The following is a 25,445-nucleotide window of genomic DNA, read 5'->3' on the forward strand; positions in this document are numbered from 1 at the left end:
CCCACCAAAAAAAGTTCCTGGGGTGAATTCAGTGATATTATGCTTGCATAGCACATGCAAAGCTCTGAGTTCTATCCTAAGCACTGCAGAAAAGAAAACAATGTAAAAGAAAATTCTAGCAATGCAAACTTAAAAATGAGACTATGTGGTTAATCCCTATTCTTTCTGAACTTATATAAATAATCATGTCATATTTGATAAAACGAAACTTATTTTACAAACAAATTAGTATTACTTAGATTATTTTTGGTAAAAATGTAGATGACAGAGTAAAAAACTATGTTTCAGAATAAATACCACAGTACATCTGTTACTAGACTGTGGATAGAATCAGACCAACACTCAGCAAATCATGATGAAGCACTGTGGATGAAGAATGACTAAGAGCACATGTTTTTTCAAAGAAGATCTTGTGTAATTATAGAGTATGCCCCTGAGGATGTCTTGTGATTTTCAGAACCAAATTTCTAACACACCTTTATTCTTACTGATGTACTGAAAATGTTCAGTGACCAGCCATGGCAACAAACTGACTAGAAATTTTTTTTTATTATTGAAACTATTAAAATAATTTATATTACCTGTATATTGCTGATGTTTTCAAATTAAAAATTTTAATTGGCTAACCAGTTTCCTAAAAAAAAAAAAAAGAATTCCCACCACTCATTATTGTCTAATCAATGGTCTATGACTTCTCAGCACTCTGGTCTTGCCCTGCCACCTAAAACTGAGCATCCTTCAGGCTTGATGTGTTTGTGGTTGAGGGTACAAGGAGGACTTCTAACACTCACCATTTACCCCACTACAAACATAATCCTGGTCGACTGTCACCACTACTGACAACCACTGCCACTCCATCCTGACAACGAACCTCACAATCAATGCAGGTGACAGAAGCAAAATCCTATTCACACTCCAGGGAACCCAAACCCAGTGCACAGAGGGTTTTGTGTGGGGACGACAAAGGTACAAGCAGGTCTCTGAAGTCTGGTTTGCTCTAACACTGCTGCTTCCTGGCTCTGCAACTCCTGGTAACTTATTCAATCTCTTCTAGTCTTGTTTTCTTATTAGTAGAGAAGAGTGTACACCTCCTCAAATGGTCATTCTGATGATTCTATGAATCAATTTAGATTAAGATTTTTAAGCACTGTGTCTGGTACATATTAAGTACTCAGTAAATCATCATAACTTAATTTTTCTTGAAGATGATGAGAAATCTTAATCATATCTACATTTTAGAAAAAAATGAATATCTTAAAAGTATATAAATAAACTGGGGGACAAGACTGTAGACAGGGAGACTAATTGGGAGACTATCACTATAACTGAGGCTGTAAACATGTGGACCTGCACTCAGAAAGGAGCAGCAAAGACAGAGAGGCAAGAACAGAATCATGGACAGAGAACTAAAGAGAGATGACAGGAGAGCAAGAAAGGGGTTATGACTGTTAGGCTTATGAGCTGAGTACATTGGTAAGAGGCAGGGTCTCATTGAGATAGGATAGCAATTTGGTAAAGTATACTTCTGTGGAAGATAATCTAGGGCTTGGTGCTCTTGGGCTGTCAGGAAACCCAAGTAGAGGCCTCTGGATGGCAGTTGGTTCTGATGGTAAAAAGATACCCAACCTGAAGACAGTGATTTGATATCGACTGCCATCTGGATAGAAGATAATCAAGGGTGCAGGAGAGCTTACCTAGGGTGGGCATGTAGGATGGAAGGAGGCAATAACCAAGACCATAGTCCAAGAGAATATCAAATACAGGAGCATCTATAAAGCAAACTAAAACAAATGCAAGATAGAGATAGAAATTTAGAAAAATAATGTTTCAGTTTTAAGAGATCAGATAATTAAAGATCAATTTGTAACAGATTTATCTACCTAAAAAGCTATGAAGAAAAATATAAAAATATTTAAAGTGCATCATGATTTGTTCTCTATCAATATCTTAATATTATACAAAGTTTATATATAATTTTTTTTGTATTAAACAATATTTAATTGTGGTATGTCATGCACCTTGTTCATTCAATTTTATTTACTTTTTTTATCAAAAGTGAAATTATGAGCTAAATTAGTGTTTATACCTTCCCCAAATTAGTCCCATGTTTATAATCATAAAAGATACTTTTCAACTTCTTTTAACCCTTATCAAAGCACAGGTAAGTAATCCCAGTGACTTGGGAGACTGCAAATTCCAAGTATGAGGCCAGTCTGGGAACTTAACAAGATCCCATCTGAAAATAAAATGAAAAAAGGGCCATGGATGTAGTTCAAAAATAGAGCACTTACCTAGCATGTGGGAGGCCCTGGGTTTGGTCCTCAAAACTGGAGAAGGGGGAGGGTGGGCCACAGGTAAACTGACAAATTCTCAAATCTACCTATGGATCCTTGAGAATTGCAGATCACTTCCTTTTTCTCTTTCTCAATGAATGCAGTATTTTATAACAATAATGCACTTCTTTGTGATATAAGAATGGGTCATAAACATCATACAAAACTTCTAAAGAAAGGGAAAATGTTGATCGTGTTGGGGGGAGGGACACCTCTTTTTGAAATCCAGTATCAAGCCTCTCCAGCAGCAAATGAGTTCATGCCCTTTGAAATAATTACAATGCCTGTTTTCTAAGCCAGAACTAAAGATTAGAAAGAGATCTGTTTATTAGCCACAGAAAAACTGGGTCACTAAAACCACACTAGAGCATAGCCCAAAGAGGGCAAGGGAAGGGCTGTGGCAGAGAGAGGTGCACCCCACAAGTATTCCCTGCCACCAATGCTGGAGCAGCAGCGGGGATACTAAGCACACCACCTTGAGATATCTCAAGAACACCAGAATAGTGAGCGAGGCTCAGGACAATACTGCAGTTTAGCCACATTTAAGTGATGATTGATTTAATACTTCTGAAAAAAAATATAAACTCCAAAATGGTACTGGCTCATGCAAAATATCATTCCAAATTTAATAAGCTGATTCTAAGACATTGAAAGTTATTACAGACTATGTACATTATAATGCACAATCATATATAGCCAAACCATCTTTGGAAAAGGACTATTTATTTGAAAAAAAAAGTAGGATAATAATTACATTTTGCTGAATTTCAATAAACCTTTCTTGTAATTGCTAAATCTTTAGTCTTGACTACTCTTAACCTGAGAGATATACTTTAGCTTTTCACATCTGTTAACATCAAAAACCTTTATCAGTCCTAATTTACAGAATGGTATCTACACAAGGGGGAAAAGTAGTTCAGGGAAGGAGTAGTATCAACCAATTAGAGAAAACACATAATTTTTAAAGTATTAGGTCAGGGATGTCTTTTTAATACTGATAGCAAACAGATACACATTGCTCAAAATAAAGCTTGAAGAACTCAAATATCAATCCTAAACTATATTTACTGTCAACCCAAGGATTTAATAAACTGTTAAATATTCTAGCTACATCTGTTCTCGTGACTATAAAGTCTGAAACTGCCAAGATTTATTTTCTAACAGACACGTTAGAGCAAAAATTTTGTTCAGTTCAATTCCTTGCCAACTCATAGCTTAGGTTTAATTTTGAAAGAAAATGTAAGATGTGGTTACACACTTATGAACAAAATCATAGCTCTCAGTCTGTTTTCAAGAGATCCCTGTCCAAGCAAGTGTGACTATATTATAATAAATATCATAAAATAAAAATTTCAATTTATTTTCATTTAACCACCTCCACCTGTGAACCATCTGAAGTCTAGCATGAGTAGGGAGAGGAAAGTAAAAAGAGAAAATGGAGAAGAAAATTGTAAGTCTGGGCCTTTTAAGATATTTTCCTTGTCTCCACTTAATTTTTTGAACTTATGAAATACAGTTATGATAGCTGTATTTACTGCCCTTGCTGTTAATTCTAGTATCTGTGTCAATTCTGAGTGGTCTGATTGATTGGCTGTCCTCCTCAATGTTTGCTTAGTAATCTTAGATTACATGCCAGACACTGTGATTTATCTTATTGGGTGCTAGATATTTCTTTGTATTCCTATAAATATTCTTGAGCTTTACTTGGGATAGTTAATTTAGATGAAAACAGTTTGATCCTTTTAATGTTTGCTTCATGATTTGTTACAGGGGTCTGGAGCAGTACTCAGTTGAGCCAATTTCAGCTACTACTGAGGCAGGACTTTTGCAGTCTTCTTTCCAATGACGCAGCAATTTTAAAGTTTTCCCAGTCTGGCTGATGAGAACAGGCACTGTTAACTAGTCCTTTTGGAGTCCCCTTCCTGCCTTGGGGAGTTATCTCACATGCATTATCAGTACAATGCTGGGTATTCAAGGGGACCCCTCTTCAGATTTCTGAGATTTTCCTTGATTAGTTCCCTCCTCATTGCTAAACTCTAGCTGCCTGGGTTCCCTCAGACTCTCAGGCTGGTCTCCTCATCTCAGAATCGACTAGGCTCTACCTGGGTCTCCCTCTCTCCACCTGCATACTGGAAGCTTCCCAAGGCAGGGCTCTGGGCAATCACAGGGCTCACCTCACTTGCTCCCTGTCAGTGGAGTATCAACACATCTCTTCTCTGCACAATGTCTTTAAAAAAAAAAAAAAAAAAGTGTTATCTCATTTACATTGCTTGGTTTTTACTGTATCAGGTAGGAGAGTAAATCTGGTCTCTGTCATTCCACACTGGGCAGATTCAAGGTCCACTCCCTTTTTTCTAAGAGTGTTAGAAGCTTCTCCTGCTCCACTTTCCATTCAGCAGCCAAAAGGACTGCACTGCAGAACCTCAGCAACTGGTTACTGTCTTTCTGTCTATGTCCTTTGGTGAGGGTCTGGACCTTCTCTTTTGGTTCCAGAGCCATCCCCACCCCGGAGAATACCACTCATTTGTTCCATTCCATTCTCAGCAAAGGCAGGCCTGTGTGCCATGCTCCTGCCAAACCTCTCTACCCTCCCTGCTTCTGGGTGGAAGTGACACCCATACCTTTGGTCACACCTCACATCCAGGTCAGTCTGGACAGCCATTTCTGGAAGCTCAGGAGTTCAGTTCACCCTCTAGAACATGCACTGGCCCGACACTACAGATAGGGCACACTGTCTCAGATCTCTCTCATCCTTTGTTATAAAGATTTTCTAAATTTAGTCTACATGTTACCAAGAAATAAGCACAAACAAAAAAGGGCATAGTCACTTACCATTGGCTATAAACAGAAAGTAAGAGGAATGCTCACTCTCAAAATATGCACGAGAGCTCAGTCTCATCAAGAAGCAGGGACTGCCACTCAGGAGAGAGTTCTAAGAGACAATCCAATTTCAAAGTCCAAATACATCAGTAAAAAATGTTTCTGGAGTTAGTGTGCCCCTGGACAGACTTCAAGTCTAACATAAGACTGTGTTATGAGGCATTTATAATTAACTAGAACTGCTAAAATCATTGCTGTTTTGTTCAAGAGGTAGCTATTTTGGGACTAATTTTGATGGTAGGCTGTATTCTTCTGAAGGGGAAAAGGTAAATATTCTAGAGTTTTGCAAATAAAAAATGTTTTAATTAAGTTACACATGTGTATGATTTTAAGTTTAATTATTGTGACAGAATTTCAATAAGGATTCCATGGATTACAGTAATAATAGATTCAAAATTGAGAAGGCACAGAATCTAATTTCTCTTTAGTGCTAATTCATCCTCTAAAACATGCCTATTGTTCATGACTCAGCCTTTGCACCTACTGCTCCTTCCACTTGGAACTGCATGACCCTAGGTCCTCAGGAAATTGCCTCCTGTTCAGGTCTCAGTTTTTGTCTCCTCCTCAGAAGAGCCTCCTTGCTTGCCCTGCCTAATGAGCCTAACCACCACTATAACATTAGCCCATTTTATTTTGTTCAAAGCCTATTTTATTACTTGAAATTATAATTTGTATACATTTTTTTTGTCTGTGTTGTTCCATGGCTAAGAATGCAAGCTGCTTCTCAAAGTTCATTTTTACAACTGCTAGCTAAACAAAACCAGGTAAATGGCTTTAAGTTCTGTGTTTTGGCTCAGAATATTAACTCTTTTTACTTTTTCAAAAAACATATGTCCTACTGATTACAGAAGCATCTGCACAGGACCCATGAGTTAGACCCACAGGGCTGTCTGTACATGCATTTTTGGAACTAGCTCCCAATTTAGCAACTGGCATCAGTATGCGTCTTCAACATATAGCCATAGTTCCTCTACTAGAGAATGTTTTGCTAGCTATCAAGCAGCATCTGCCCTTGTCCATAAGGGCACCATTAATAGGAACATCATCTTACATGCAGTTACTAGAGTTGGAGTTTATGGGTATTTTCTCCCAACAATCACACAGTTCCTTATGCGTCACTTTTCATCAGATAACCAGCTGGAGAAGGATCCTCTTATTCACTGCACAAAGACTTGTACTAAACCATCTATTCAAACGTTTCTCAAGGATAGATAATAGCTATGAGAATCACCCCCATGAGTTCCTAAATTGATGTTTGTTTCTTTTGCCCACTATGAGAACTATGGCCGCAATAAGCCCAGTTTCTGAGAATGGGTCACACTCCTGTTTTAGTACCCTGCTTTAATAAGGATAGGAATTTATTCCATGCTGGAAATGCCCATCACATACATATAAAAAATCATATACCCATTCTCAGATGTAGATACACTGGTATCAACATCTGGAACTGACTCAGTTTGCTCCAACTCAAACATCAAGAGGACAAACTGGGAGAGTCTAAGACCCTGGCTCTGATGCTAACCCCAAGTAGCTAGATGATTACATGCAAATCAACTTCCTTCTCAACTCCAACCCACAACCCTGATGGGAGCTGAATGTGAAGATGCACAGCAGCCCACTGCAGAAACTCTCAACACCAGAGGAGCATGAGAAACCATCCCACCTCCCTACACCAGCCATTGTCTGTCCTAGACCTTCTGGAAAGCCATAGGGTATGCAGATATTTTTAGTTTTTAAAGCATGCCATATGCATGCACACAACATTTTTCCAATCTTGTATATAATCTTCTTTAGAGCAAGATAAGGAAAATCATTAGTTTAGTTTGTTCAGCAAACTAAACAAACTAGTTGAACTAGTTGTTAGTTCAATTAAATTAAAATCATTAGTTTAGTTTGTTAAAAAGAAAGGATGTTTGTTTTTAAAGAAATTCTTCCCTTGTGAGTCAGAAAATTAAAAGTTTAGTTTTTGCTATCAGTATTTAAAAATTTCTCAAAAGGTGCTACAAAGAATACTAAGTTGCCAAATTTTAATAGGTACTACATACAGATTTATTCTGTGAGCAAGTGAGTTGTGAAATGGTGAGTCAAATGTCTATACTACAGGAATTCTCTGAACCTTAATACACATGAACTGCAAAGCTCTGTGAGGCAAATACAGAATACAGTGATTCTGGAACTTACTGGATCACAGAATATCTTACAGTGGCTATCTCGGCCGAATGTTTCATGTAAGACACTTTAAGGAATAAAAAAATTTGAATTTTATTTGTATGTTTATAGAACATGTGCATTGCCTTAAGTGAAACAGCAGCTCTGAGGGTTTATTTATAAAAGACTGGCAGCTGCCCCAGCTTTCTCCACCTATCTGTCCAGCAGCCACATTCAAGTCTTTCAGAATTTTCACCTAATACTTACATTTATTATTTCTAAATAATATCCCAAAGTTGATTTCCCGCCGCCCTTATTTTAAATACTGCAGGTTTTCTGCTGTAGAAGACGAGAATTAGCTTTCCACACGCTTCCTGTCACTCAGTACAAATATGCTCCCTCTCCCCAGAAAGTGCTGTTGCAAACCTGACTTACATTATTATGCTATCACATGAACACTGCTACAACTGAGCCACCTGCTGTTTTATTCCCTTTCTTATAAAATTCTGTTTTCCTTTAGAGTTGATATTTTTCTGGTTGTTGTTTTGGTTTTAAAAAGCATACCTTTTACTAAACAACCATTGAACTCTCACCAGAGCTTATAAAACTCCTCTCAACACAGTGGGTACATTGACCCACTTAGTGTCATTCTCTTCCCCTTGGGAACTCTGCTTTTGGCGCCACGGGGCTCCGCTCTGCATGGCCCTCCCAGCCTGCTGAGGCTTCTTGTCATGGGCATCTGGGAAGTCCCCTCTGTTTCTCTTTGGGCTCCTCTCTCCTCTGTGTCTGATTTCCCTCCTTCCTGGTTTACTCTGTTGTTTGTGACCTTACTCTCCAGTAGCTTCCTAAAAACATGTTCACATGAGCTAAACTGAAGACCTTCTACACCTGAAATGATCTTATTTCCTCATGCTTGATGAAGATTTTGCTAAGTAAAGTTGGATGTGATGGTGCACACCTATAATCCCAGTGGCTTGCAAGGCTGAGGCAGGAGGATCCAGAGTTCAAAGCCAGCCTCAGCAACTTAGCAAGGCCCTAAGCAACTCAGTGAGACCTCTATCTCAAAATAAAATGAAAAAAGAACTGGGGATGTGGTTCAGTGATTAAGTGACCCTGGGGTTCAATCCCCAGTCCAAAAAAAAAAAAAAAAAAATTTTTTTTTTTGGCTAAGTAAATATTCTAAGTAAAAAACATTTCCTACTTTCATTACTGCTGTTGAAAGTTGATGCTCCTTTTGATTCCTGATATTCAGTATAAAACCTCCCCCCCGCCCCCCCCCAGTGCTGAGGACTAAACTTCAGGAATGCTATTCAAATGCTCTATCACTGAGCGACATTTCCAGCCATCTTTACTTGAAATGCAAATAAATTTACAAAAGTATGTACTGACAGTGGCTCTTTCTCCACTCATTTTGAACTTAGTTCAGTGGTAGAGTACTGGCCTAGCATGTTCCAGGGCATGTGCATGATCCCTGGTACTGCAAAAAAAAAAAAAATTCTCTTAGTCTCTCATTCTTTTTTGTTTTGTTTTATATACTATTAGTTTATTTGCCCATTATATTGGCTCCTTTCATTTTGGAAGCTACCTCAATTGAATATTATTTCTTAGTTGTCCATTTGTATTTAAGAGAGAGACCAAGTCAATGAACAGTCATGCTCAAAAGTGTGGAACTTATCATCCCTAAATGTCCCTACTTGCAAGTCACTTCTCCTGAGTTGGCTGGTTTCCCAGATGAACCCTCCAATCTTCTACATGGGGAGTGTTTATTTGGCTGCCAGAGTTCTAGAAGTCAGTAGGGAAAGAGGCCTAAAGGGTCTGATTAACACACGTACTCTCCTTCACTCCCTGGTTCTACTCTGTTGCACTCCTCCTGCCTTGAGTGTGCCTAGAATCTCCAGGAGCCTCTCAGGTGCACTCCCACATTGCCTGAGGAGTTCAGGTGGGGATAATCATCTGGCTGACAAGAGGCCCAGGGACCAAATTCCTCCTCACATGCACTGTCAGCCACTTGCCATGCTTTCAGCACACCCCATCTTTCCAGGCTCTTGGTGCTGTCCACTCCTGAGCCTTTCAAGAATTCTGAGGTGCATGCCAACTCATTATGCCAAGCCCCTCTACAGGCACGCAGGGCTCAGCTTGGGTTCAGCCTGCACTTCTCTGCCAGTTGCCCACCCACTTCCCATCTTCCAAAAAGCTGGCATATCCTCTGGTCTACTGGTACTTCCCCTTCTATCTTCTTGTTCTTTTGAATTATAACTTTTAACTTTGGCATTTTAGTGAGTTTTCAGTGAAGATAAATGACTAATCAATAGTATTAAGTGGAAGTTCTATATTAATGAAACTATTTTGAGGTAATTACACTAGCCTTCATCAATACCCCATTTTGATACCTCAGTATTGAATAACAATAAACAAGGAGTTTAAAATGCAAACAAAACATTTCTATATAGTAAAGATTCTACGTGACTTATTTTAAAAGATACTTGCCTGAATAAAAATGTTCAACTCTTTCACTTTTGTACCCAAAATATTTATACTATAGCCAATTATTAGTCATATAAATAATTACACTAAATAAATTGATTCCAAAAATTTCTTTAAAAAAGATCTTTCATCTTTTTATCTGAATAAAATAGGCTAAGCATTTCAGAAAGATTACAGTTTACAAATAGATGCAAGCAATTTCTCATATTTATTATTTCCATTATTTGTATTAAGAGAATTTATTAGAATTATTCAGAATTTCCAGTGATTCTGTGCACTAAGTAGGTTTGCACTTAGTTGGGCTTTAAGAACAACAACGAAAACCCCACAAAATAGTCTTTCTTCTTCAATAATCATGCCAGAAATTTTCATTATTTCTATTTTACGGTTAACAGCTGGTGCAGTGACAAACGCCTATAATCCCAGTGACTCAGGAGGCTGAGGTAGGAGGACCTCAACTTCTGGGCCAGCCTCAGCAATTTATCAAGACCCTAGGCAACTTATCAAGACCCTGTCTCTACATACACAGACTGAACGTGAAAGGTTGGGAAAACTCATACCACTCATATGGACCTCAGAAGCAAGCAGGGGTGTCCATACTTGTATCAAATAAAATAGACTTCAAGCCAAAGTTGATCAAAAGGGATAAACAGACACTACACACTGCTCAAGGGAACCATACACTAACAAGACTTAATGATCATTAATATATATGCCCCAAACAATGGTGTGGCTACGTTCATCAAACAAACTCTTCTCAAGTTCAAGAGTCAAATAGACCACAACACAATAATCATGGGAGATTTTAACACACCTCTCTCACCACTGGACAGATCTTCCAAACAAAAGTTGAATAAAGAAGCCACAGAGCTCAACAATATAATTAATAACTTAGACTTAATTGACATATACAGAATATACCACCCAACATCAAGCGGATACACTTTCTTCTCAGCAGCACATGGATCCTTCTCAAAAATAGACCATATATTATGTCACAGGGCAAATCTTAGCAATTAAAAAGGAGATGCTACCATGCATTTTATCTGATCATAATGGAATGAAATTGGAAATAAATAATAAAATAAGAAAGAAAAAATCCTACATCACATGGAGAATAAACAATATGCTACTGAATGAACAAAGGGTTACAGAAGACATCAAAAAGGAAATTAAAAAATTCTTAGAGGTAAATGAAAACTCAGACACAACATATCAAAATCTCTGGGACACTATAAAAGCAGTACTAAGAGGAAAATTCATTTCATGGAGTTCATTCCTTAAAAGAAGGAAAAGCCAACAAATAAATGACCTCACACTACACCTCGAAGCCTTAGAAAAAGAAGAACAAATCAGCGGCAAATACAGTAGAAGGCAAGAAATAATTAAAATCAGAGCTGAAATCAATGAAATTGAAACAAAAGAAACAATTGAAAAAATTGACAAAACTAAAAGTTGGTTCTTTGAAAAAAATAAATAAGATTGATAGACCACTAGCCACGCTAACAAAGAGAAGAAGAGAGAGAACCCAAATTATTAGCTTACAGGATGAAAAAGGCAACCTCACAACAGACACTTCAGAAATATAGAAGATAATTAGAAATTATTTTGAAACCCTATACTCTAATAAAATAAAGGATAGTGAAGGCATTGATAAATTACTTAAGGCACATGAGCTACCCAGATTGAGTCAGGATGATATAAACAACCTAAACAGACCAATATCAAGTGAGGAAATAGAAGAAGCCATCAAAAGACTACCAACCAAGAAAAGCCCAGGACTGGACGCATATACAGCAGAGTGTTACAAGAACTTTAAAGAAGAACTAATACCAATACTCTACAATCTATTTCAGGAGATAGAAAAAGAGGGAGTACTTCCAAATTCATTCTATGAGGCCAACATCACCCTGATTCCAAAACCAGATAAAGACACTTCAAAGAAAGAAAACTTCAGACCAATATCCCTAATGAATTTAGATGCAAAAATCCTCAATAAAACTCTGGCAAATTGGATACAAAAACATATCAAAAAGATCGTGCACCATGACCAAGTGGGATTCATCCCTGGGATGCAAGGCTGGTTCAATATACGGAAATCAATAAATGTAATTCACCACATCAATAGACTTAAAGATAAGAACCATATGATCATCTCGATAGATGCTGAAAAAGCATTCAACAAAATACAGCATCCCTTTATGTTCAAAACTCTAGAAAAATTAGGGATAATAGGAAATTACCTCAACAAGGTAAAAGCTATATACGCTAAGCCTCAGGCCAGCATCATTCTAAATAGAGAAAAATTGAAGGCATTCCCTTTAAAAACTGGAACAAGATAGGGATGCCCTCTCTCACCACTTCTATTCAACATAGTTCTTGAAACACTAGCCAGAGCAATTAGACGAAAGAAATTAAAGGCATAAATATAGGAAAAGAAGAACTTAAATTAGCACTATTTGCCGATGACATGATCCTATACCTAGCAGACCCAAAAAATTCAACCAAGAAACTTCTAGAACTAGTAAATGAATTCAGCAAAGTAGCAGGATGTAAAATCAATAACAATAAATCAAAGGCATTCCTATATATCAGTGACAAATTCTCTGAAATGGAAATGAGGACAACTACTCCATTCACAATATCCTCAAAAAAAAAAAAAAACTAAAATAAAATACCTGGGAATCAANACTCATGGATTGGTAGAATTAATATTATTAAGATGGCCATATTACCAAAAGCACTTTACAGATTCAATGCAATTCCCATCAAAATCCAAATGACATTCCTTGCAGAAATAGAAAAAGCAATCATGAAATTCATCTGGAAAAACAAGAGACCCAGAATAGCTAAAGTAATTCTAAGCAGGAAGAATGAAATTGGTGGTATCGCGATTCCAAATTTTAAACTATACTATAAAGCAACAGTAACAAAAACAGCATGGTACTGGCACCAAAACAGGCTGGTAGACCAATGGTACAAAACAGAGGACACAGAGACAAATCCACAAAATTACAACTACCTTATATTAGACAAAGGTGCTAAAACCATGCAATGGAGAAAGGATAGCATCTTCAACAAATGGTGCTGGGAGAACTGGAAATCCATATGCAACAAAATGAAATTGAATCCCTTTCTCTCACCATTCACAAAAGTCAACTCAAAATGGATCAAGGAGCTAGGAATCAGACCAGAGACTCTGCGTTTAATAGAAGATAAAGTTGGCCCTAATCTTCATCACATGGGGATAGGCCCCAAATTTCTTAATAAGACACCTATAGCACAAGAGTTAAAACCAAGAATCAACAAATGGGACGAATTCAAACTAAAAAGTTTTTTCTCAGCAAGAGAAATAATATGTGAGGTGAATAGAGAGCCTACATCCTGGGAACAAATTTTTACCCCTCAAACATCAGATAGAGCTCTAATCTCTAGAGTATACAAAGAACTCAAAAAGTTAACAAAAAAGCAAATAAACCCAATCAACAAATGGGCCAAGGACTTGAACAGAAACTTCTCAGAAGAGGATATACAATTAATCAACAAGTACATGGAAAAAATGCTCACCATCTCTAGCACTCAGAGAAATGCAAATTAAAACTACTCTAAGATACCATCTCACTCCAATAAGAATGGCAGCCATTATGAAGTCAAACAACAATAAGTGCTGGTGAGGATGGGGGGTGGGGAAGGTACACTCATACATTGCTGATGGGACTGCAAATTGGTGCGGCCAATTTGGAAAGCAGTATGGAGATTCCTTGGAAAGCTGGGAATGGAACCACCATTTGACCCAGCTATTCCTTCTCGGACTATACCCAAAAGACCTAAAAAGAGTATACTACAGGGACACAGCCACATCAAGGTTTATAGAAGCACAATTCACAGTAGCTAGAATGTGGAACCAACCTAGATGCCCTTCAATAGATGAATGGATTAAAAAAATGTGGCATTTATACACAATGGAATATTACTCAGCACTAAAAAATAACAAGATCATGGCATTTGCAGGCAAATGGATGGCATTAGAGCAGATGATGCTAAGTGAAGTTAGCCAATCCCCAAAAAACAAATGCCAAATGTCTTCTCTGATATAAGGGGGGTGACTCAAAATGGGATAGGGAGGAAGAGCATGAGAAGACGACTATCACTAAATAGGGAAGAGAGATGGGAGGGAAAAAGAGGGAGAAGGGGAGTTGCACGGAAGATGGAAAGAGAACCTCATTGTTATACAGAATACATATATGATGTTGTGATGAGAAAAAGAAAAAAAAAGTGTGTTACATTAGATTGGATAGAGAGAAAAGATGGGAGAGGAGGGGAGGAGTAGGGAAGATAGGAAGGGCAGCAGAATAGAATTGACAATATGATTGATGTATGTACATTCCATGTATGTATTATATGTCAAACTGCATTCTGCTGTCATGTATGACTAAAAATAAATAAATAAAAATAAAAATAAATCATTTGGTTAAAAAAAAAAAAGACCCTGTCTCTAAATAAAATATAAAAAGGGCTGGGGGTGTGGCTAAGTGGTTAACCACCCAGGTTCAATCCTCAGTACCAAAGGCGGGGGGCGGGGGGAGAAAGAAAGAAAAAGAAAGCGGACAACAGGACACTGCAAAAGTCAAACTGACAGCAAGTGAGAGAGAAAAAATTTAAGCTTAGGGGCTGGGGATGTGGCTCAAGTGGTAGTGCACTCGCCTGGCATGCGTGCAGCCCAGGTTCAATCCTCAGCACCACATACACACAAAGATGCTGTGTCTACCGAAAACTGAAAAATAAATACTAAAAAAAAATTCTCTTTCTCTCTCTCTCTCTCTCTCTCAAAAAAAAAAAAAAAAAAAAAAAAAAATTTAAGCTTTGGTCTTCAAGGATTTTCACAACAACTCAAATTACATTTTTTTTTTTCTTCAATATGGGGATTAAACCCAGGGGCATTCTGCCACTGAGCTAATCCCCAGTTCTTTTTATTTGTTATTTTGAGACAGGGTCTCCCTAACTAAGTTGCTGAGGCTGGCCTTGAACTTGCGACCCTCCTGTTTCAGTCTCCCAAGTTGCTGGGATCATAGGCAGACGCCACTGCACTGGGCTGTATTTCTTTTATTTTTAATAGTTTTGCATTGTCTCAGGATAAAATATGACTTAAATTTATATCACAAGTCCAATGTCTTATTAGACAATTAGATGCAAAGTATACTGACATTTCTTAACTATTTATTTTATGAGTATTAAATGAATATCCAAATACATAAATTTTCTCAAAGTCTTAGACAAAGAATTAAATTTCTCACCCTTGAAACATCTCATCAAGATTCTTAGGTTTAAAAACTGTATAACATTCTACACGGATTTCATGCTATCCTTGAGAAAAAGAAAGTAATTTTAAAATTTTAGCTATCAGAGTATAAAGTATTTACCATTATTTACCTTTAGAGTTCAGTTACTGATTATAAACTGGTAGTCCCCAATTAGCACACTATTTTTCTTACATATTTCAGAGTAACAGGCACTATCAGCATTTGTTTATCACATCTGAGTGCATTAAAAAGAGAGTTTTTAAAAAGTCTTTAAAATGCTAGCCAAGAATTTCTAGATTAAACAAAGCTTTACAACAGGACGATGTATGAAGTACAGTTAATGGCTTTCCCAAGGACACAGAATTAGTAACCAGTGAACCAGGGAGGAGTCAGGACAATACTGTTACTATACAATTCTAACTCTAACAAGACAGATAGTCTACCATTTCAATGATACAAAACACATTAAGACTTATCCAATTAAATCATGTAAGACAAAAAAAAATTATTCAGTACATTTTGATTTTTACTTAAATTATAGGTAATGCTATTTTCCAAATACTAAATTAATTTTCACTGAGTAACAAATTATAATACAGAATTTAAAATGTATTAGGTCACTGGGTGAGGATTAAAAAATGCATGACAAATAAAATTTCATAGCTCCAAATTTATTTTTTAAATCTAGTACTGGGGACTGAGCCCTGAACCTTGCATATGATAGGGAAGAAGAACTCTACTACTGAGCTACATCCCAAGCCTGATTTATTTTTTTATCTATTTATTTATGTATTTATGAATGTTGCCCAGGTTGACCTTGAAAGTGAAATCCTCCTACCTCGGCACTCAAGTAGGTGGGACTACAGGAGGGTACCATCACAACATGTCTCATAACTCCAAATCTTATTGCTTTCTTTTTTTATTTAATCATCTTAATCTATCAAAGTTTGAAGCGTATACTAAAGTGTCATATTCTATGTTTCAAACAGTCAAATTTCATCCCCTATTGATGGAAAAATCATAATATTCATATAATTCTTATATTCCAACAGCTAAAAAATATGATTTTTCGGGGGAGGGGGTGGTTGGTTACTGGGAATTGAACTCAACCACTGAGCCACATCCCCAGCCCTGTTTTGTATTTTATTTAGAGAAAGAGTCTCACTGAGTTGTTTAGTCTCCCTGTTGCTGAGGGTGTCTTTGAACCTGAGATCCTCCTGCCTCAGCCTCCTGAGCTGCTGGGATTGCAGGTGTGTGCCACCATGCCTAGCCATAATGGGTATTTCCTAAAATAGAATACCCATCTACTTACAGTTGTACACTTAACAATTCAAGTTAGCTGGTGCTAGCTAACTACCATTGGCAGAGTACTTAGCAGATGCCAGGTACCATTCCAAACACTTTGCTAACTGAATCTTACAGCAACCCTATAAAGTTTCATTATCATCTCCATTTTACAGATGATCATTCTTCAGGGTCACATGATGTATACCCAGATTCAACCTCCTGCCAAATTTTCATTCAAAATTCTAAGCCAAAGCAGGTGTAGTGGTACATACCTATAATCTCAGCTACTTAAGAAGCCGAGATAGAATTGTAAATTTGAGGCTAGCCTGGGCAACTTAGTGAGACCCTGTCTCTAAATTTTAAAAAAATTTAATAATCAAAAAATAAAAGCTGAAGATATAGCTCAGTGGTACAGCCTTGCCTGGCACATACGAGGCCCTGGGCTCAAATTCCAGAATTGCAATTAATTAATTAATTAATTAATTAATTCAAGCCTTCCTGCCATGTTCCTTGGAATTTTTCCTGCATCATAAATGAAATTAATTCCATGGCTAACTTATTCATAACAAAATATTTCCCTACCTTGGCTTCTAAAAGAGGAGATTAGCCTAACCACTATAACTCTGCTACTCTTCTCTCCTTGTCACCCATGAGTCTGGAAATCCTCTAGGTAAGGTAATTCACTCAATCAAAAGTCCTTTTACTATGAGGACAAATTCTTTTTTTTTTTTTTTAGAGCGAGAGAGAGAATTTTTAATATTTATTTTTTAGTTTTTGGCGGACACAACATCTTTGTTTGTATGTGGCTCTGAGGATCGCACACATGCCAGGCGAGCACGCTACCGCTTGAGCCACATCCCCAGCCCCAGGACAAATTCTTAATATTGTCATATATGCTCTTGTAGTCTCTGTGGGCAAAATGAAATTTATAGAAACCACCTCCAGAAGGACTCAAACATATACAAACTTTGTGCATCCATTTGACCCAGGGCCCATTGTTCCACCATGTGCAGCCTGAACACCCTGCCCAATACTCTCAAAATGGGGTCCCTTGACCACCCATATCAGAATCACCTGGAAATCTTATTTTTAGCAAAACCATTGAAATGAACTTTGGATTTGGCTCTCTAAAAATGGAGTCCAGGAATCTACATTTTAAACTCTCTCCCCAGATGATTCTTTCAGCTCATTAACATTTAAGACACATCCCTAAGGACACATGGACTTGATGGAGAACTCTGACACAAAATCACTATTTTCTGCTCTGCCATATCCCTTGACATCATTCTAGAAACTCTAACAGCAATGTGATAATCCACTGATTTTACACATTAGGCTTTTGCTTTTCTGTTAAAATATTTTTTGTCAGTGACCAGTGCCTTCTGTTCACATCAGCAACCCAATCCTCCCACTGCCACTGGCTAGACCCAGAACCACTCAACTTAATAATCTTAAATCTAACAGTGTACTCTATTCAACCTATGTCTCTGTGTTCTTCCACCAAATCTACTTTTCAGCCTCAGTCAGACCCCAGTCACATTTAGAGTGTTTTCTCCCCTCTAAATACCCATCTTGCAGCTTTAGTTCCTGCTGTGCTGAGCAAACACAACAGCCAGCCTGTGCCCTCTCACCAGCACTACAGATGGACGTCCCCATGAACTTCAGAGAACACCACCCTGCACCTTCTAGCCCTATCTGAGATGGCCACTGTGGGCCTGCAATAGCTGGTTTAGCAAGCTGCAACCCTCAGGTTTCTCTTTCATTTCCATTTCAGGTTGGCCTGCTGATACAAGCATTATAAGGAATACAGAGCTCTAACTGAATTAAATAACAATTCCCTCACTTAAGCCTCACAACTCTTTGAGAAGGATACATTATTATCCACATTACAAATCAGTAACACTGATGACAAGGGAGATTAATTTGCCTGTGGTTCCATGGCTCTAATGTGACAGCAAGATTCAGCCAGCCAGCTAGCCCCTCTCCACAGCCTGTGCTCAGTTTCCTTCCTCCAGCTCTACTAACTCGAGGATAAGGAAGGAAGGAGACAGCAGCTCAGCCATTTGCCATTGGAAGGAAAGAGGCCAGGGCTCCTATATTGTTGAAAACTTTGTCCTTTGCTCTGCTGTCCTCCAACTCCACGCTGCAAATGCATGTTTTGCCTATCCTGAGCCTTTTGAACTCATCTTCATAAAATAGCAATAGAGGGTGGCTTAAAAAAAAAAAGTTTTGGAAACCTTATCTATGAATGAGCTTTACATGTTGAAACCTATGTCTTTTGTCAGTCTGCACTTATAAAGAATAGCATGTGAAGCAGTGTGGAAAACTTTAAGATTAAAAATGAATACTGTGGCAAATTTTTCAAACTCACCTCTTACTTTTCTTGTAATTCTCCAGGTGCTGGGACTGCGTATGTTTGTACCTTTCTAACTCACACTGCCCACACAAATCCTCCAGATGCAGCAGGTGGTTTTCTACTTCCTCAAAGCTAGCTTCTAAGTGAGCTGAAAGTATATGATAAAAAGGAACAAATATCAAGAGTCAGAATTCTTTTTTTTTTTTTTTTGAGGTTATAAAAAGCATTTATTTTTTTTTTCAGAGTACATTTATTTATTTATTTTTTTTTAAAAAATTTTTTATTGTTGGCTGTTCAAAACATTACATAATTCTTGATATATCATATTTCACACTTTGATTCAAGTGGGTTATGAGCTCCCATTTTTACCCCAAATACAGATTGCAGAATCACATCAGTTACACATCCATTGATTTACATATTGCCATACTAGTGTCTGTTGTGTTCTGCTGCCTTTCCTATCCTCTACTATCCCCCCTCCCCTTCCCTCCCCTCGCCTCTTCTCTCTCTGCCCCCTCTACTGACATTCATTTGTCCCCCTTGTATTATTTTTCCCTTTCCCCTCACTTCCTCTTGTATCTACTTTTGTATAACTCTGAGGGTCTCCTTCCATTTCCATGCAATTTCCCTTCTCTCTCCCTTTCCCTCCCATCTCTCATCCCTATTTAATGTTAATCTTCTTCTCATGCTCTTCGACCCTACTCTGTTCTTAGTTACTCTCCTTATATCAAAGAAGACATTTGGCATTTGTTTTTTAGGGATTGGCAAGAGTCAGAATTCTTGAAAAAATATCAAAAAGGTGAAAGTTTAGATTGTTATTGTTTTGCATTTATTTACTAATCTTATTGAAGCGACACTGACCAACATTAAACATATTTAAAATTATCTTTCCTGAGTATAATGCAAACTTTTGAAGATGTAGCTTTCCAAAATATTTCATTAACCAGGATGATGAAGATATGGAGTATCTTGATTAGTTTAATGTTATATCCTAATGATCCTGTATACCACATGCAAATAACCAATTTTCATATGAGGATACAGCAAAATATAATTAATACAAATTATACCAACATAATTTAATCTTTATAATTCCAAGTTACTTCAGCATCATTCTGCCCCTGGCACATCATATACATAAATCTCCAAGATACTGGGGATATGCACAAACACTTGGTAAACACAGGCTTCTGGGTTAATCATCACTTAGTTGGGAGGGGCTCAGCTCCACCTGTCAGCTGACTTGTCTTTTCCTATGCTACTCTGCCTGCAGACCACACAGCTTTGCAACTTTATTGAAACATGGAGATCATCTGGTTAAATTTGTCACTGAGAAGATTCAAGACCAAAGCCTAGAGAAACTAATTCAGTGCCTTACCCAAAGTCACACAGCTCGGGGAAATGTAGCTGGAATCCAAACTAAATTCCTCATAAACTACAATGATTTCCAGTTGACAGGATGCTACATAAGCTAACTTCACAAGTGGAAGGCAAGAACTGGTTGTGTTCTCATACAACAGAAAAGCTGCAGAGGTCAGACTTTAGAAGTCATCCAGTCTCACAACCCTTACTTGAGCACCCGCGGACATGCACCAGCCACTGGGATAGAAGAATGCAGGAGGTAGTCTTGTGCTCAGGCTGCTTGCGGTAGAGGGGAGGCATGTTCCTGTGGCAGCACAGGCTGAGAGGGCTGGGCACGAAGCTGGAGCTCAAAGGAGTGGCATTTAACACAGGTGACGGGGGAGGAAAAACTGAACAAGAAATAACTCCCAAGGAGGGAAGTAATAGTCACTTCCTGGGGTGGGAGCAGCAGAGCAGAGAAAGGGTGGCTGTGCAGCCTTCCAGGCTGGGGCTCTTTTAAGAACTATGATAAATTTCTTTGCTTATCTACTAGCTTTTCATAGGATTTTCTAGGTAAATTTCTCAAATTTCACCTGCAATTCTAGGTTTGTTAAGATGCAAAATTTTTGTCTGTTTTAAATTAAAATTTCTTTGATCCAAAGATCTATTAAATCCAGAAACATAAAATTTTAACTACACTAAATATCTGGGCTTATAAAACTCCCTCTTCTCTTTGGTATGGCTGAAGGATTAATGACATGGGTTTTGGGGGGAAATTTTTATATTGAAATTAAACTGTGATGAGAAGTAGTTTAGTAGTTCTATTCAAAGACATCTTAAGGGATGACTTATCATATCACTGCATCACTGCAACCACTGAGAAATCTGGAAAAAGGCTGATAATAACAATAGTTCGTGGTTTTGAATCTATCATCAGAACCACATAAAACAAGTAATACATGGGATTATGGAATGCTCAAATGAAATAATTTGTAAAATCTATTTTTTTTTCTTTTTTGGACTGGGGATTGAGCCCAGGGATGCTTAACTACTAATCCACATCCCTAGACCTTTTTATTTTTTATTTTGAGATAGGGTCTCACTAAGTTACCTAGGGCTTTCCTAAGTTGCTGATGCTGGCTTTGCAATCCTCCTGCCTCAACCTCCAGAGCCACTGGGAATACAAGTGTGTGCCACCATGCCCAGCTGTAAAATCTGATTTTAATCAGTGAATAGTATCTCTAAGATTTTTAAGAATGCTATGAATGGTCCATAAGGAGTTTATGGGGCAGGGGGCAAAATCATGTTACATTAATTGACATTTACAATATTTTTAATTTTAATAAATGGAAAAAATACTAGTAGACAAGCTGGGGGCTAGTACTACTAAAGAAGCAATACTCAGCTCATTCTATGGTAACTAGTTTGATAGTTTAAAAAAAAACACAAAAGCCTTTCATAGCTAACAGATTTATTTTATTAGTAACATGAACTAGAAGTGCCCTGGAATCCATTTAACTCTAAGTGACTTGGTCCTTTGGTATTACACATGTACCCTTAGCACAGGGAGGACTGGCCTCAGAGCCAGGCTCTAAAGCATAAGCATAGAAACCCAGCTTTGTCCCTCACATGTGAGAGGCAATGCTTTACCTCATCTGTGGAAAGAGGGTGCTATTGTTGGAATGTAAAAAGCACCTGATAATGCAGGAATATTTATTGATAAAATGAATATGAGAGCTATAACCTATTTAGTCCATTCTCGTTTGAATGGCCTGACTTGGTGCTTAAATGAAGGCAGGTGGGGCACAGCTAGAGGAGATGGGTCACTGGGGGTATGCTCTGGAAGGTGCCCTGTCTTCCTGGGTGCCATGAGGGGAGCAGTTTCCCTCTGCCATGCCCTTCCCCCATTATGTGCTGCCTCACCTTGGGCCCAGGGCAATGGAATCAACCCTCTGTGGACTGAGACCTTTGAAACCATGAGCTTCAAATAAACTTTTCCTTCTCTAAGTTGCTCTTGTTGGGTATTTTGGTCATGGCAATGCAAAAGCTGACTAAAGGGCTGGGGATATAGCTCAGTTGGCAGAGTGCTTGCCTTGCATGCACAAGGCCCTGAGTTCAATCCCCAGCACCATTTAAAAAAAAAAAAAAAAAAGCTGACTAAAATAGAGGGCTAACAATGAATATCTTGCAAAGTTGTCAAAAAGATTAGGTGATGTAAAGTACCAAAATTTAGCACTCAGTTAAATAATTTTGGTACTTTACATCACGTATGATGGAGAAATTTTTTTTATAAATATCAGCTAAGTTTTATTAAAAAATTAAACTAGTACCTTTGTTGACCAGTAATAATCATGATGTAAAAAGATGTATGGATCTAAGAGATCAAAATATCAACAACATTAATGAAGTCATATACTATGAACTGTACTCTAAGCTATGTTCTTAGATTTAAGATCCCCTGTAAATAAGAAGAATTAAATTTCAAATGATTTTTTTCTTGCAAAAGTGGGGATTGAACCTGGGGTCTTGCTCATACTAGGCAAGTGCTCTACTACTGAGTTATATCCTTAGGACTCAAATGACTTTTTAAAGAAGAAAATAAAAAAATGGGAGTCAATAATAGCCAGGCGTGATGGGTCCCACCTGTAATGCCATCGATTCAGAAGGCTGAGGCAGGAAGACTGCAAGTTCAAAGCCAGCCTCAGTAACTTAGCAAGGCCCTAAGCAACTTCTGAGACCCTGTTTTAAAATAAAACAAAAAAAGCGCTGGGAATGTGACTCAGTGGATAAACACCCCTGGGTTTAATCCCTGGCACCGAGAAAAGAGAGAGAGAAAGAGAGAGAGAGAGAGAGAGTCAATAATTACTATATATTGGAAAATGTATATGCTCCTTTGAGCTTTTCAATTTTTATCTAGACAGATGGCAATTTCATTTAGATTCTAACTCTGTTGGCTGACTAGAGAGCTAATGAGGCCAGGAACTCAAATGAAGTTTACCCCTAGGCAGGCCAATTAATTTCTCATGAGTAGAATTCTGTGCTAGATACAAATTGTACTTGCTGTCCCAGTCACTCTTCTGTTAATAACATGGGGACCATGTGAAAACATGTGATTGTTTAGTACCAACCTGGAACTCCTAATGAGAGAGACACACACTTCTGAGTAGGCTAACAGCACCATGTTCTTGTGTTGAATGGAATATGAAGATTAAAGATGCTTGGGGTAGCAATTTGCCACTACCAAATTCATATTTAAGTTTTCTCCTTTGAAAAGCTTCTAAGGCTCTTCAGTCATTCAGAACCAAGTTGAAGTCTGTAACTTAGCACCCAGGGATCTATCACCCTCAAATCACAACCTACTGTTAAAGTCTCAGCACCATTCTCCTTCATACGGTCTGCCTTACAGCAACACTCACCATTCCCTGAAGAGCCCTGCACATGTCTGCCTCCTTAACTGGCCTGCTGAAGTGCCTCAGCTTGTCCCCCGTCCCACCCAGGCCCCCAGCAAACCCCTCTCTGTCTCCTGAGGCCCAAGCCAGCCCTGCCTCCAGACCAAGGAGCTGCTTCATACTCTGCTTCCATGACCTCTGACCCTCACACAGGACTGACACCACAGCTCTGTATGCTCTTCTCTGTGAGGAATCAGTAAAGGTGTCAAGGGTGAAGGCTGTGCTCTCATATCTTTTATATCTAGTCTGTTGAATTCAATGAAGAATCATGTCTGGTGACAGAGTGATACTATTATTTCACAATATAAAACAGCTAAGAAAACAAATCTATGATCAATGTTTATCTAATTTAAATATTAAGAGTTTATGCTAAAAGATTAAATCAAATAGACAGAAAACTTATTTTTTTTAACTTTTAAATTTTTTTGCAGTAATAGAGATTGAATCCAGGGCCTTGCACAGATTAGGAAAGCAATCTACCACTGAGCTACACCTCCAGCTCTTTTAATTTTTTATTTTGAGACATAGTTTTGCTAAGTTGCTAAGCCTTGCCTCAAACTTGCAATCATCCTGCTTCAGCTACCCAAATAGCTGGGATTATAGGCATGAGTCACTGCCCATTTTAACTATTATTATTGTTTTACTTATTTTTTTTGGTACTGGGTATTGAACCCACAGGGTACTTTACCACTGAGCCATATCCCAGCCCTTTCTATTTTTTTACTTTGTCATAGGGTCTAAGTCATTTAGCACTTCCCTAAATTGCTGAGGCTGGTCTTGAACTTGCAATCCTCCTGTCTCAGTCTCCTGAGTTGCTGGGATTACAGGCATGTGCCACCATGCCTGGCTCCATTTTAACTTTTAAAAAGCTTGAAATCAGTAATAAAATATAGAAGAATTACACTTAGAAATCTTCATCTCTATGTATCTATCTATCTATCGGTATTGTGAATTGAACTCAAGGACACTTAACCACTGAGCCACATCCCTAGCCCCACTTTGTATTTTATTTAAAGACAGGGTCTCACTGAGTTACTTAGTGCCTCACTAAGTTGCTGAAGCTGGCTTTGAACCCGTGATCCTCCTGTCTCAGCCTCCCAAGCCACTGGGATTATAGGCATGCATACACCACCAAGCCCGGCTTCATTCCTTTTTATATTAAAACATTTAAAAACCTTTTACATTATTACAAACATACATGATATAAATAATTTTAAATTAAATTGGCAGAAATTTAGTTTCCCTATTACAACCTGCTCATTTTCTATCATAAAACTAGTTGCACAGATGAGTACATTTGGTAACCAATCTAGAATGCACGTACACAGAACACTAGCAGGCCTCCATGGACACAAACGCACCTTAACAAGGAGCTCCAGCCTCACCATTTTGTTTACTGTAACAACAGCATATGTCTCATTTAGTGATTAGTGGAGAAGATAGGTGGAATTTTATTGTGAAAAGCCATTTGGGAACGCCTGACAGCTGTGCAGGAAAGAGCTCCACAAATCTTTGTGAGAAGATTGTCCCAAAGGAAGAGCAACTCTGCTTGAAATTTTTCTTTGTGCCATTTGTTTCAAATATATATTATCTATAGTATAGTCACTGATAAATGAAGAATGAAGTAGCACACTAAAACTAATTATTTCACACGTAATGAGTTCTTTTCTAACAAAATAATTACCCTCATAGAACAAAAAAATCTTCTTTGGCTGCAAACCTATATACCAAGAGGCCAGGTACTAAAAGATGACAAGACTTTTCAAACACTTACATTACACTTTTATGTACTAAAATAATAAGGTAATGATGATATGTTAATAAAGAAATTTAAAGAGGTGCATTAACTTGTAAAAAGCCTTTACAG

At 37.9% G+C, this 25,445-nt stretch overlaps 1 protein-coding gene across 2 annotated transcripts in view; it reads right to left on the reverse strand.

Annotated features, from left to right (window-relative positions):
* Positions 1 to 25,445, reverse strand: part of Dtnbp1 (dystrobrevin binding protein 1) — a 113,672-nt gene that overhangs the window by 60,983 nt on the left and 27,244 nt on the right. For both annotated transcript variants that reach the window (XM_015494045.2, XM_015494044.2), the window contains exon 6: positions 18,804 to 18,936. In XM_015494045.2, the coding sequence (XP_015349531.1) occupies positions 18,804 to 18,936 (133 nt within the window). The remainder of the gene's footprint in view (positions 1 to 18,803; positions 18,937 to 25,445) is intronic.

This window comes from Marmota marmota, unplaced genomic scaffold (assembly GCF_001458135.2).
Source record: "Marmota marmota marmota unplaced genomic scaffold, marMar, whole genome shotgun sequence".
Taxonomy (NCBI): domain Eukaryota; kingdom Metazoa; phylum Chordata; class Mammalia; order Rodentia; family Sciuridae; genus Marmota; species Marmota marmota.